This window comes from Chrysemys picta, chromosome 1 (genome assembly GCF_011386835.1).
Source record: "Chrysemys picta bellii isolate R12L10 chromosome 1, ASM1138683v2, whole genome shotgun sequence".
In the NCBI taxonomy this organism is placed as follows: domain Eukaryota; kingdom Metazoa; phylum Chordata; order Testudines; family Emydidae; genus Chrysemys; species Chrysemys picta.
The window spans coordinates 214934172-214947484 of record NC_088791.1 but is presented as its reverse complement, the minus strand read 5'-3'; the positions used below and the strand labels follow the sequence as shown (position 1 = coordinate 214947484).

Here is a 13313-nt window from a genome sequence, read left to right as displayed (position 1 = left end):
CTTAAAATATCTATAGATAGTTCATCATAAATGACTTATATTATTTACCGACAATTTAATAGTTTTTCCTCTGGGCTATTAAAATATTTGCTATATAGTCATTCATGTTTTAGTTAAGTGAAGAAAAAATATTTTAATTATTATTGTTTAAGTACACTCATTTTGAACTGTTTTATTTGTTTTCAGTGTTATGTAATTCATGCACATAAAGAAAAATAGCCTTTTCTCCAGAGTAGATAACTGATTAGATTGTGTTCCTTTTAAGTTGACTACTTGATTTGTAGTAGTTTAATTTGTAATATGAATAGTTTACTATCTGCTCAATGACACTTGGATTTTTAAATGTTGCTGAAATGTTTTGCAGTTTCTCATTGCTATTTTTGCAAAATGATTCCTGCAAACATAAATATATCCAAATTGACAATGTTATTTGCCCTCTCACATTTAAAAGTGAAACGTGTCTTTTGCAGATAAGAATGCCAATGCTTCATTGATGTCTGCATATAATTGTTAGATTTTCATTTGGCTAGATTATTAGTAATGCCTTTCCAATACAAACAGCCACTATGAGGAAAGTGCTCCCAGCTTAACCTACTGGTTCTACACTGGGGCTGGTTCATGTGAAACTTAAGAACAGGTTAGTTTGGGGTGGGTTTTTTTTTTTTTCCCACGATTAGCACCAGAAATGTTTCATGGCTTAGAATTGCCCACACTTGTATATCTACCAAAAATTGATCTTGTACTCACTGTGCTATTGCTATTGGAAAAACATTTAAGAAACGTAAGACTTAAAATATAAGCACCATTTTTTAAATTATTATTTATATTACAGTAGAGACTAAAGGCTCCATCTGAAACTGGAGTAATGCTTTCAACAGCGTACATTTTATTTCATATGCACAAAAATATTCCTCCTCTTTGCTTCTCATTTCCTTGTATTTCCTAGTCTCTGTATCCACCAGGATTTCTGTCCCTAATCCAACCCCTGAATCCTGTATCCTCTACCTTTCCATGCTTTCTCATTTTTGTTCTTGGCAAAATGATTGTGTACAACCCCTAGTGCGCTGTGTGTGTGTGTAACAGACTAACTCACTTTTCTTCTTCATTCTCCATCCTCCATGTCCCCAAATCCATGGGTGATGAGTCAACTCACCTTTTCTCTTCTTTAAACTTTGCCCCCTCTCTCTGGAGTGCTACATAAACATGATGATTCAACTCAATGTATTGTGGATAATTCAACTTCCTCTCCCTACTTCCTTGATCAGATGGGAATGGGAGGGACAATTGCTTTCTGAACTAGGGAAATGTTTTAGCCTCTCACACCTATTTTAAATTGAGTGAAATGTTTGCTGGGTTACATTTTGGTTTTTGGTGGGTGGGAGGTGTTTCCGTGATACAAAGGAAATAAGATTTTATTAAGGGAAAGTAAGGATAAAATGAGAAAGGAGGAGGAAAGAGAGATGGGTGAGGAGAAAGAGATGCCAGCCAGCCATGACTGTAGTAGGGCATGGCACAAAAGGATATTGGGGAGAGGGGAATAAAATCCATTTTGTGGGATTTCAACAAAAATAAGATGGAGAACCAGATGTATAGGTCTTTGCTACTCAGGATTTCCTTCTTATTCTACTATCTTTATTTGGGTTACATAAATCCTTTCATCATAGTTGGGATACTGAAATGGGGTTTTCTCTATAAATTTTTCAGTATGATTAACCCTAAAAAAAAAGCAATTTTCCATGAGATGTTTTACTTAGTGACTTAATGTTCCTCTTCTACTTTCTCTTTTCAGGATTGTACAGTATATGAAACGGAGAATAAAATTCTTCATGTGGTGAGTAGTCCTTGGATTTCTATAAACACACATCTCTACTGTGTAACACCTATGACTTTATCTTTTCTTCTCCTAGCAGTAGTGTCTGTGGTGAGGGTGAACTAATTTGGACACGTTGCATCATTTTTAATAACCAGCAACATGGGGAATCATTAGCAAATAGAGATATGCCTGAAGCAGGACGCTGGATCTGAATACCCCTCATTTTAGAGACGCTTGCACCTCAATTCAAACTCTGATTTGGGCCCATCTCTGCTGATAGGCAACAGATATTAAAATGTGGTTATGGTCACAGAAATGGCTATGTAAAAATGACATTTGACTCAACAAATCTGCTCTCTAGGCATGCACAGTAACATCTGTTTACTTCAATGAAAAAGTTTAAAGTTTATACTACTTTTTACTCCTGTTACCACTGCAGACCTAATAAAACTATGGGAGAATGAACCTACTCCTCCTGGCTCATGTGTCATTAGCAGAAATGCTTACTAAGTTCCACTTGCATAATCTTTATTGCTGTTGATAATACGTCTGACTTTCAAAATGCAGTTTGTGTTTGAAGGGCTGCTCAATGGAGGGGTGAGGAGACAAAAATGTGAGCAAAGTTTTTCTGGAAATTATTGAGGCAATGAACGTGGAACCCTAATATAAGCTATTTAATTGCTTGTCAGACTGACTGTATTTTGGTAGGTTTTGAGTTAATACTGACCATGTTTCTAAAGTCAGCCACAAATAGTGCTGTTCCTAAGAGCAAGTAATGAATTGGTTTAATTTACAATGTACTTTTTATTTCACTGGTCAGATAGACTTTGATACCTATTCTTTATGCTACTCAAGTAAATTATCTTCATTTCTACTTTGTTGGATATGAAGCTTTACAAAAGATTTTCTATAAATATTTTTTTTAATGCTCCCAAATCAAATGCCTAGCAAGCGCAATTCTTTAGGCTGCTGACACTTTTGATTTTACAATAACTGCAGAACAAAAAAGTCTCCTTGAATTCTTCAGTTGCACTGACATTTTTCCCCTATGGGACAAAAAGTATTAGCATTTGTAGTAAGCCTGACTTTGTCATCTTTGACTGACTGAACTCTACAAGCATTTAAATAATGAAGTTTTTAATGGTGCAGCCTTGGCAAAAAGTTGAAAAAAAACATGCTGCATGTTGGAACTGTTCTTCTTCGAATGCTTGCACATGTCCATTCCAATGTAGGTGTGTGCGTGCCCTGAGCACAGTTGCTGGATTATTTTTCCTTAGTGGTATCCATCAGATACCTCTGGTGCCGCACACTCATTGCACCAGTATGAAGGGCCCTGCCGACCCCGTGCCCCTTCAGTTCCTTCTTACCGCTTGTGACAGTTGCTGGAACGTCCCTCATTGCTCAGGCAATTTCTCCCACTGGTTTTTCTTCTCTTTCTCATGAGTGAGTAGTAGTTTTAGTAGTTAGTGAGTTTTGGACGCCTCTACCCTTGGTTGGAGAGGCTTGTCCACTCCCCGGTGCCAGGGTATGTCTTGGTCACCAGGCTTCAAGCTCTGCGCTTCCTGTGGCAAGTCAATGCCCTTGAGCAACCCACATTCAAACTGTCTCAGGTGCCTAGGGGAAGCTCATTGGAAAGACTGTTGCCAGATCTGCAGGGACTTCAGACCCCGCACCAGGAAAGACCGGGAGGCGAGGTTGAAGGTCTTCCTCCGGGAGGCAGCCCTAAGACCAGCATTGGAGCCAGGTTCGGACTCAGCACCAAACACTTCAGCTTTGGTGTGGAATGCTCCTCCCACCAGTCGAGAGTCCTGGCACTGATCCTCCTACCTGGTGCCCTAAGAAGAAGCACTGTAAGCACCAGGAAAAGAGTCATTCGCAGTGTCAAAAGGAGATCCGTGTCGGGCTGCTCTCCCTCTCCTGCACTACAGCAGCCACCTCTGCCAGCCTCGGTATCCCCATAGGCTCCGCTAACTCCGGCATGGGAATTGCCATCCTCCAGCAGACAGCGTACCAGTCAGTTTGCGGTACTGTCAACTCCAGAGGCATTTGTGGCTGCTTGAGACCTACTCACTCTCCCAGTCCCGGGGTCCCCGGAGATTCAGGACTTGGCACCGCCAGTACCTATGAGCGGCAGAGAAACGTTCCCCAGCTTACGGCCACCCTTATGGTAGCCTTAGCTTGGACCTCTCCATGGCACCATTCGCTGGCACCAAGAGAGTTGGCACCGCCTTGGTCTCCCAGCTGCAGCTCGTCTTCATCATTGGAGTCCGAAGAGGGACCCTACTCTCACCACCATCAGGATAGCCAGCACTACTTCCTGCTCTGTTCCTACCCTGCTGTTGCCTCTGAACACTTGGTCTCCGGGACCATGGGGACCAGCACCCATGCAATGGCCTTTTTGGAACCTGGGGGGTTTTTCCCTGGGCCAGGGTGCCGTTTCAAGGTGTTCGTATTCTGTGGCCTCGGAAAGTAGGGCACCTCCGGTACTATGTCGCGAGACCCCCAACCTGGATTCTGGTGCTGAACCTCAAGAGGCAGTCCCACAGGTCTCGTTCGAAACAGAGGAAGAGGCAGAGGACCCTCAACCAGCCTTAGCCTCTTCCTCCTCATCCCCAGATGAGGCAGTGATGGATACTGATGTGTCCTCACCTCAAGATGACCACAAGACCTACCAGGACTAATTGAAGTGGGTGGTCTTGAACTTGGATATCCGAGCCAAAATGCTCAAAGAGATGACACACGGTTTGCTGGACATTTTGTCAGCAGCAGGTCCCTCAAGTGGGGCTCTACCCCTTAATGAGACGATCATGGACCCAGTTAGAGCACTCTGGCCAACCCCTGCTTCCCTTCCTCCTATGGCTAAAGGGTAGAGCGCAAATACTGCACACTAGCCAAAGGGTATGAATTTCAGTTTTCACTCTCTCGTCCAGGGTCCCTAGTGGTGGTGGCCATCAATGAGAGGGACTGTCAAGGTCAAGTGGGCCCCGTACCCAAGGCAAAGTTCCTCCAAAAGCTGGACTTGTTGGATAGGTTTGGAAAAGGGGTAACTAGATCAGAACTGAAGGGATTGAGATGGCGTACTCGAGCGTTTTGTAAAAACGAGCGCTTCAAGCTGTCCAAGGGCCTGGGGCAGATTATGTCAGCCCTGAGGAGGAGGTTGGTGGATGGGGTCTATGTCTAAAACCTTTGTAATAGGTCGAAAAGCCTATTAGACAGATGGGCTACATCGCCGAATAGCAAACTAGCAAGCTTTGCTAGGTCTCTCTGATTTTAAGATGTAAAATTTTAAGAACATGCTCCCCCAAGATGCCAGACAGGAGTTCTCTTCATTAGTTGAAGAGGGAAGACATTAACCTGGGTCTCCCTGCAGGTAGCCTTGGATGCTGCCAGTTCTGTGACCAGATAGATGGCCATGGCTGTTAACATGCGCAGAAGCTCATGGTTACAGTCTTCGGGATTTCCTCAGCAGGTATAGCAAACCCTCCAGGATCTCCCATTTGAAGGGCCCTCCCTCTTTTCAGAGCAAATGGACGCCAAACTCCACGCACTTAAGGACTCCAAGGCGACCCTAAAATCTCTGGGTTTTATACATAGGCAGTGTCCAGAAAACACTACAGGCCTCAACAGATAGGACGCTATTTCACGCAGCCTGCCAGGCAAGACCAGCGGAAGAGGAAGAACAAAGGTTTCAGGCATAGACCCCCATCCACCAACCTCCTCCTCAGGGCTGACACAATCTCCCCCAGGCCCTCGGGCAGCTTGAAGCACTTGTTTTTACAAAATGCTCAAGTATGACATCTCAATCCCTTCAGTTCTGGACCTAGTTACCCTAGTTACCCCTTTTCCAACCAACTCTGCCATTTCCTCAATGCCTGAACCCACATTACCTTGGACCCTTCAATTTTTATCCCCACCCCCCAGCTCTCCTCCCCCCTGTCCTCCTTCAGGGACCCTTCTCACAAGCAACTATTGGAACAAAAAGTCCAATCCTTCCTTCGGGTGGAAGCCATGGCAGAGGTTCCACATCATCTAAGAGAAAAGGGATTTTATTCCCGTTACATCCTAATTCCAAAAGCTGGGGTGGGGCGTCTCAGACCGATCCTAGACCAGCCTCATTTCAACCACTATCACAAGAGCTTGAAGTATGTCTCCTTGGCTTCTATAATACCTTTGCTCAGTCCATGGGATTGGTATGCCGCCCTTGATCTAAAGGATGCATACTTCCACATATCAATTTTTCTAAGCCATAGAAGGTTCCTAAGATTTGTTGTGAACCAGTCTCAGTTCTCTCGTTTGGCCTGTCTGCTGTCCCATGGATCTTCACCAAATGTCTGGCAGTAGTAGTGGCTTTCCTCAGGAGAAAAGGAGTTCATACATTCCCATATCTTGACAACTGGCTAATCAGTTGGAATCCAACATCCATCTCATCCGATTGACCTTTTGGGCCTTAGGCCTACTAACAGACTATCAGAAATCCACCCTTATTCCTGTACAAAGGATAGAGTTCATAGGGGTGGTTCTTGACTCTGTACAGGTAAGACCTTACTTCTAGAGGGTTGTTTTCACTCAGTCTCGAACATAAGTTCCCTTTAGACACATCTGGCCACCACAGTCTGGATATGCTTGAGCGTTCTGGGCCACATGGCATCATGCACATATGTGGTGCAACACACAAGGCTTTGTGTCAGTCCTCTCCAGGAGTGGCTGGCCACAGTATATTCACCCTTGCAACACCACCAGGTCCTTGATTCGCTGACTGGTGAACCAAAGCACAGTTTGTGCAGGAGTACCTTTTTCAAGGCCCCAACTGTTGGTGTTCTTGGTCTCTGATGCCGAGGCATTGGGTTGGGGAGCCCACTTAAGGCTGTGGTCAATATCAGGGAACTCAGGGTGGTCCACCCCACATTACAGGCAAGACGGTTTCAGTTCTCATGGACAATACAACCGCCATTTATTACATCAACAGGCAGGGCAGAGTGCATTCTTCCCCCTTATGTCAGGAGGCAGTTTGGCTGTGGGAGTTCTGCATCACACACTCAATTTATCTAGAAACATCTTACCTTCCAGAAGCACAGAACCAACTCATGGATCGCCTCAGCAGGTCCTTTTCCACTCACCACAAGTGGTCGCTTCGACCGGACATTGCAAGGGACATCTTCCAAAGGTGAGGGACTCCCCTTATTGACCTCATTGCTATCCATGGCAACAGAAAATGCCATCAGTTTTGCTTCCTGCAGGGCCGCAGCCTGGGCTCTTCTATGGACACCTTCCTGTTAGCATGGTCAACTCACCTGTATTATGCCTTTCCCCCACAGTCAATTGATACACAAAGTTCTGCTGAAGATCAAGGAGGACTGAGCATGGGTCATCCTCATAGCCTTGGCATGGCCCAGACAGCACTGGTTCACCACCCTGTCAAGCCTTTCAGTGGAGATCCCAATCCGGCTTCTGCTATATTGGGACTTGATCTCCCAAGACCATAGTTGGCTGCTCCATGTGAACCTCAGCTCTCTTCATCTGATGGCCTGAAACCTCCATGGCTGAATCCTGAAGAGCAAGCTTGCTCACAGCAGGTCCGTAGAATTTTAATAGGCAGTAGAAAACCCTCCACCAGGGTGCCTTATCTAGCAAACTGGAAACAATTCTCCACCTGGTCTTTCCAGTGCGGCGTTCCTCTTGCACAGTCCTCATTGCAACTTATTTTGGAGTACCTTCTGCTCTTGAAACAGCAAGGTCTGGCCTTCTCCTCAATCAAAGTCCACCTGGCAGCCATTTCAGCTTTGCATCCTAAGATTGCAAAAGATCGGTCTTTTCGCACGATATGGTAATCAGTTTTCTCAAAGGCCTGGAGTGAGTGTACCTTCAGGTAAAGGAGCCGATCCCTCCTTGGTGCCTAAACCTCATCCTGTCAAAGTTTACAGGCACACCCTTCAAGCCTCTAGCAACATGCTCGCTGTTGTACCTCTTCTGGAAAGTGGCCTTCTTAGTGGCCATCACTTCGACCAGGAGGGTTTCGGAGAGCTGGCCCTTCACATCAGGAACCACAAATACAATCTTCTTCAAAAATAAAGTGCAGCTGCACTTGCATCCAAAGTTCCTCCCGAAAGTAGTCTCACAATTCCACTGCAGCCAACCAATTTTTCTACCAGTATCCTGCCCTAAGCTGCATGTGAATTGGGAGGAACAGTGCCTAAAGTCCTTGGATGTTAGATGGGCCTTGGCATTTTATATTCAAAGTCCCAAAACCATTCCACATATCACCTCAGCTATTTATAATGATAGCAGAGAGAATAAAGGGACTCTCCATCTCTGCCCAGAGGATTCCATCTTGGATTACATTATGTATCCAGGCATGTTATAAACTCACGAGAGTTCCTCTTCTGGCTAACCTGACTGCTCATTCCACAAGATCTTGGGCATCTTCGGCTGCTTTCTTAGCGCAAGTTCCTATTCAAGATATCTGCAGGGCAGCAACCTGGTCCTGGGTGCACAGATTCTCAGCGCACTGTGGCATTACCCAACAGGCCAGAGACAATGCCAACTTTGGCCGTGCAGTCTTCCAGTCAACTTGTACTTGAACTCCGAGCCCACCTCCTGTACAACTGTTTGTGAGTCGCCTACATTGGAATGGACATGTGCAAGCACTTGAAGATGAAAAAACTGTTAGTAAACTTTCTGTAACTGTTGTTCTTTGAGCTGTGTTGCACATGTCCATTCCAAGATCTGCCCTCTGTCCCCTCTTATTGGAGTCAGTTGATAAGAAGAAACTGAAGGGGCGCAGACCGGTAGGTCCCTTTATACCAGCACTATGTGTGCGTGGCACCAGAGTGCACTGGAGCTGACCCAACAGATACCACAAGGGAAAAAATTCTGGCATTGGAATGGACATGTGCCACACATCTTGCAGAACAATAGTTAGAGAAAAGTTAGGAACTGTTTTTTCTTACACACACACAGAGATAATACTCTGTATTTGTGTGTGTATGTGTATAGATGTACGTGTATAAATAAAAATAAGAAAATATATTGAGCTTACCAATGGTCTGAAACAGAGGGTGAAAAGTGAGGTGGCAATATTTACAGGTGCTACAGCATTATTTAGTATAGTCCAGACTAGAAGATTGTGGAAAAACTTCAGAGGAATCTAACAAAGCTAGGTGAATAGGCAAATTGGATACAATGGAATTGTTGATAAATACTTTTCAATGTGCATTTCCATGCATAATTTGAACTCATACATACATCTGGGTTTTACCCAACTGTAACCATTCAGGAAAAAGACCTAGATGTTATTGTGGACAATTTAATGAAATTCCCTACTCACTGCTCATTAGGGGTTGAAAAAGCAAACTGTGTTAGAATGTACAAAGGATGATCTAGAAATAACATGAATACTGTAATGCCATTATTCAAATCTATGTTACGCCCTCACCTGGAACATGAAGTTCAGCTGTGGTCACCCTTTCTCAAAAGAAAGATGTAGCAGAAATATTATTTAACATTTATATTGCAGCAGTGCTTAGAGAGATCAACTGAGTCAGAGTCCCATTGTACTAAGGCATTGTATAAATATAGTAAATGGCAGTACCTGTTCCAAAGAACTTGCAGACTAAAAGACAAGATGAAGCAGGGTGGTGGGGATCACAAGGTAACAAATATAACCAATGCAAAGCATCCTATCAGTGTGTTTGGTTCTCATCCCATCAGTAGCAGGGATCACAAGTTGCCAACTACTTACCATTATCAGATGGCAATTTTCTGTATGCTTTCTGGTGAATTTGAGGAGACAGATGAAGGCAGAGACTTTATGGATTTTCCTTAGGAGATATTACCACATATGAGGGATGGCATAGGGAAAAGAGTGAAGGTACATGTGGAAGAAGCAGACAAGCAGGTGATTGAAGCTGGCATAGTAGGTAAAACCAGACTGGAAGCTGGCTTTGTAATAAGATAATAGAAAACACAGGTAGGACAGGGCTCAACTTTGGAGGGTTTTGATGGTTAGCATGAGAAATTTGTTCTTCATGAAATGGAAGAAGGGAAAGCCAATGGAGGGATTTTGAGAGAGGGGTGAGGAAGATTATTTTAGCAGCAGCTCTTTGAATAGATTTTAGTGAGGCAGAGTTACAGGCATTGAGGCCTTAGAGGTGGAGGTTGAAGTAGTGAAGGAATAAGATGTTCAGAGATTAGCTGAGATTTTTGGCAACGTGGGCAAAGAGGAAAGGATCGGTCTTGAAGTTGTGCAGGAAGGCATGTTGAGATATAAATACAGCCTGGATGTTTTGTCAAAGGAGAGGGCAAAAGAGTCAAAAAATAAAACTGAAATTATGGGCTTGAGTAATAGGATGATGAGGATGCTCTCTGCAATAATACAGTGAGATTGAAAGATGGGGGTGCTTTGGGGAAAGGTCAGCAGCTTGCTTTTGGCCAGGTGGGGTTGTCAGATGTCAGAGAGGGGTTGAAATTTTAGTATGGATGGAGGAAAACAAGTCTGCAGCAAACTCACAGATTTGAGAGTCATCATTTCAAAGAGGGAAGTCAAAATCACATTTCTGATAGTGTGTGTCTGTGAAAGGAGAAGAGAAGAGGTAAGGCAGAGGCCTGAGGGGCCCCCACTAAAAGAGGGAGAGTTGTGGAGAAAGACCCACCAAATAAGACCTTGAGGGAATGATCCAAGAGCTTGGGGGAGAAAACAGAAGAGGACAGGGTCAGGAAGGCCTAGGAATGATAGGATTTTGAGAAGAATATAGTGGACAATGTCAAAGTTCAAAGAGAGTGAAGATGAAAGCCCTTTGATATGGCTAGCATGAAGGTCTCGATGAGAGCAGTTTCAGTGAAGTGCAGAGAGTGGAAACCAGATTTGAGATGTCGTAGAATGGGATTAAAGGTGAGGAATATAAAATACCTGGTGTAGATGGTGTGCTCAGTGAGAGTGGAGAAGAAAGGTAGAAAGAAGATGAGGCAGTAATTTGAGGGGAGGTTAAACCAAGAGAATGGTGACTAAAATGATTCGAGGTATGGAAAGAATCCCATGAATGATTAGAAAAACTGAGAAAGTTTTAGCGGTGCATAAGAGGAAGGATGAGGCCAAAAAATATATGGAGAGAAAAAGTTAATTCTTCTGTCATACAAGAACATGGTGACATTCAATTAAATTGAAAGGCAATAAATCAACAAATGATGAAAATACCAATTAGCCTGTGGAACTCACTGCCACAATATATAATTCCCACCAATATTTTAGATGAATTTTTAAAAAAGGAATAATGAGACCATCTACAGTTTCACTAAATAGGATAAAAATAAGAGCTATATAAACCTTTAATCTTCAGGGCATAAACTGACCGCTTTCTGATTTCTTGCACCTTCCTCTGAAGCATTTGGGGCTGGCTACAGTCAGACACTAGATGCTGGTTTAGATGGGTCTCTGGTCCAATCTCGTGTGGCAGTACCTATGTTTGGTTCCAGATGACTCCAAAAAACTTAGTCCAAGGTAAATATCATTACAGAGAGAAACAAAGTGTGAATGACAAAAATAGAGTAATTGTACACAGTTACAAAAATTACTTGGATGCTTTAGCATAGTGTTTAGTTATGCTACAACAGTGACACTCATTAGATTTTTGGTTTGGCTAGGCAATCTAATATTTAGTTAGCTTTAGACATTAATTGTTGGACAGTCATGGGAAGTTTAGATGGTGGTTTTGCTCTTCATGAATAATGCTGACCTATATTTGTTTTAATGAGACCAGAAATATTAAAGCTGCTATAGTTCTGACAGCATGATTTGTTTTTGAGATCCCAGTGAATGTTGTCTTAGTTCCTTGGCCGTGAGATCACAGTTTGGGCTGTAGTGTGGGCAGAGTGCTCAATTGCACAGGTATCTACTTAAATGTGTTATCAATTATGTATAAACATTAAATCACATTCTAATAACTTACTTTATTGATAGTAAATTTTGAATATCACAGCAATTTTTAAAGTGATTTTTACCAGCCAACATTCTCTATGCTGTCAGTGATGTGTAGGATACATGTAGCTGCATGCCATAGTGAAAAGCAGGCTACATCCACACTGCATTGTGTAGCTACATGCAGCAATGAAAGGCCCTGGCAGGGGGAAGCAAATCAGAAAGACTCCAGGAGTTCCCTGCTGCCAGAGACTTTTACTATGGTGAGGAAAGGCTCTGGCAGGTGGGAGGCAGTGGGGAAAGGCTCTGGCAGTTCCCTGTTCTTTTTACCAACCTAGTGTCTCACTGCCTCCCCCGTGCCAGAGCCTTTCCCTGCTTCCAAAGTCTTTCCGGCAGCTCCCTGTGACGGGAAAAGGCTCCAGCAGCGGGGTGCTGTCAGAGCATTTCTCTGCTGCTTCCCCACTGCTGGAGCCTTTGACTGCCAGGGGGGGCAGCTATGGCAGCGGGAATGCATCGGGACACTGTATTGCTAAAAATAGCAATGTAGACATGGGAGGCACTGCTTTCATGTGAAGAGAGTCATGTAGGGTGTATCCCCTGAGGTTCTGGTGTACCTTTACTCTTCTCACCTATGCAGTGCCTCATGATCTACACTCCTGTTTATACCTATGTGAGGGTTTGTGTGCAGTGTATGTACTTGACATGTTAGTGCAGACATAGCCTCCGTGAGCATCACAAATCATAATTTTATTTCTGTTAGGGATTAAATCTATTTCTTTGCCTTTCAAGAAATTGTAATTTAAAATAGTAGAACAAAGGCATTTTTAATTTGAATCAGAATATTACCATAGCTAATTAAGCACTCTGTGTTATTAAACCAAATACCTGATAAGAATCAAAGAAAAAAGATTACGGAAAACACACAATCGGTTATATTTTCCTCCTTCTTAGTCGTTCATCCTTATTGATCTCTGATTCCTCAGAATGAGTTTTACAAGTTTACCTTTTTGCTTAGCAAGCCATACTTGTTAAATAAATCTGAATAGCAACAGGAACAATAGAAATTATTTAACTGGGAAGAATGGGGTTTGAAATCCAGTGGATCAAAAAAATCACAAGTGCTGTTTACCAGTTTTAGTTACTATTTAAAACAAATGGAGATCTGTTGTACTGTGTAGATACATTCCTAATCAATATATAAAAGCCTTAAATAACACTGATTAATTTGAGACATATTGTTATATACAGAAGCCTCCAGAAAAGATTAATGTGGAAAGCTGTTCTAGATCTATGTAAAGATGGTGTTCTGGAAGTTGTGTTCCTGGTTGTGGAAAGTCTGGCCAGAGAACATTTTTGTTGAAATACCAGAAGTGCAAACACCTTGGAGAATAATTAAATGTTCCCATCCTAATTATGTAATGCTGTATGTGATGGGAGGATCTAGTTCATGAAGTGATACTGTAAATGTTAAAAACAAAGCAAGCAGGACTGATTATAGAAAGGAGACTTTGAGCTAAAATCTACTTAGCAGTTATTTTCTACAATTTTTTCCCAGTATAATTCTTCGGGATAATTATTCATTGGCCATTC

The 13313-nt window shown here is 43.0% G+C and overlaps 1 protein-coding gene across 12 annotated transcripts in view; it reads left to right on the top strand.

Moving 5' to 3' along the window:
- The window catches only part of CNKSR2 (connector enhancer of kinase suppressor of Ras 2), a 366844-nt gene that overhangs the window by 133109 nt on the left and 220422 nt on the right, over nt 1–13313 (top strand). For all 12 annotated transcript variants that reach the window (XR_010596212.1, XM_024106894.3, XM_008170199.4 and 9 more), the window contains exon 5: nt 1790–1831. Coding sequence is in view for 11 of the 12 variants with exons in the window: in XM_024106894.3 (XP_023962662.1) it covers nt 1790–1831 (42 nt within the window). In the remaining variant the exon portion in view is untranslated. The remainder of the gene's footprint in view (nt 1–1789; nt 1832–13313) is intronic.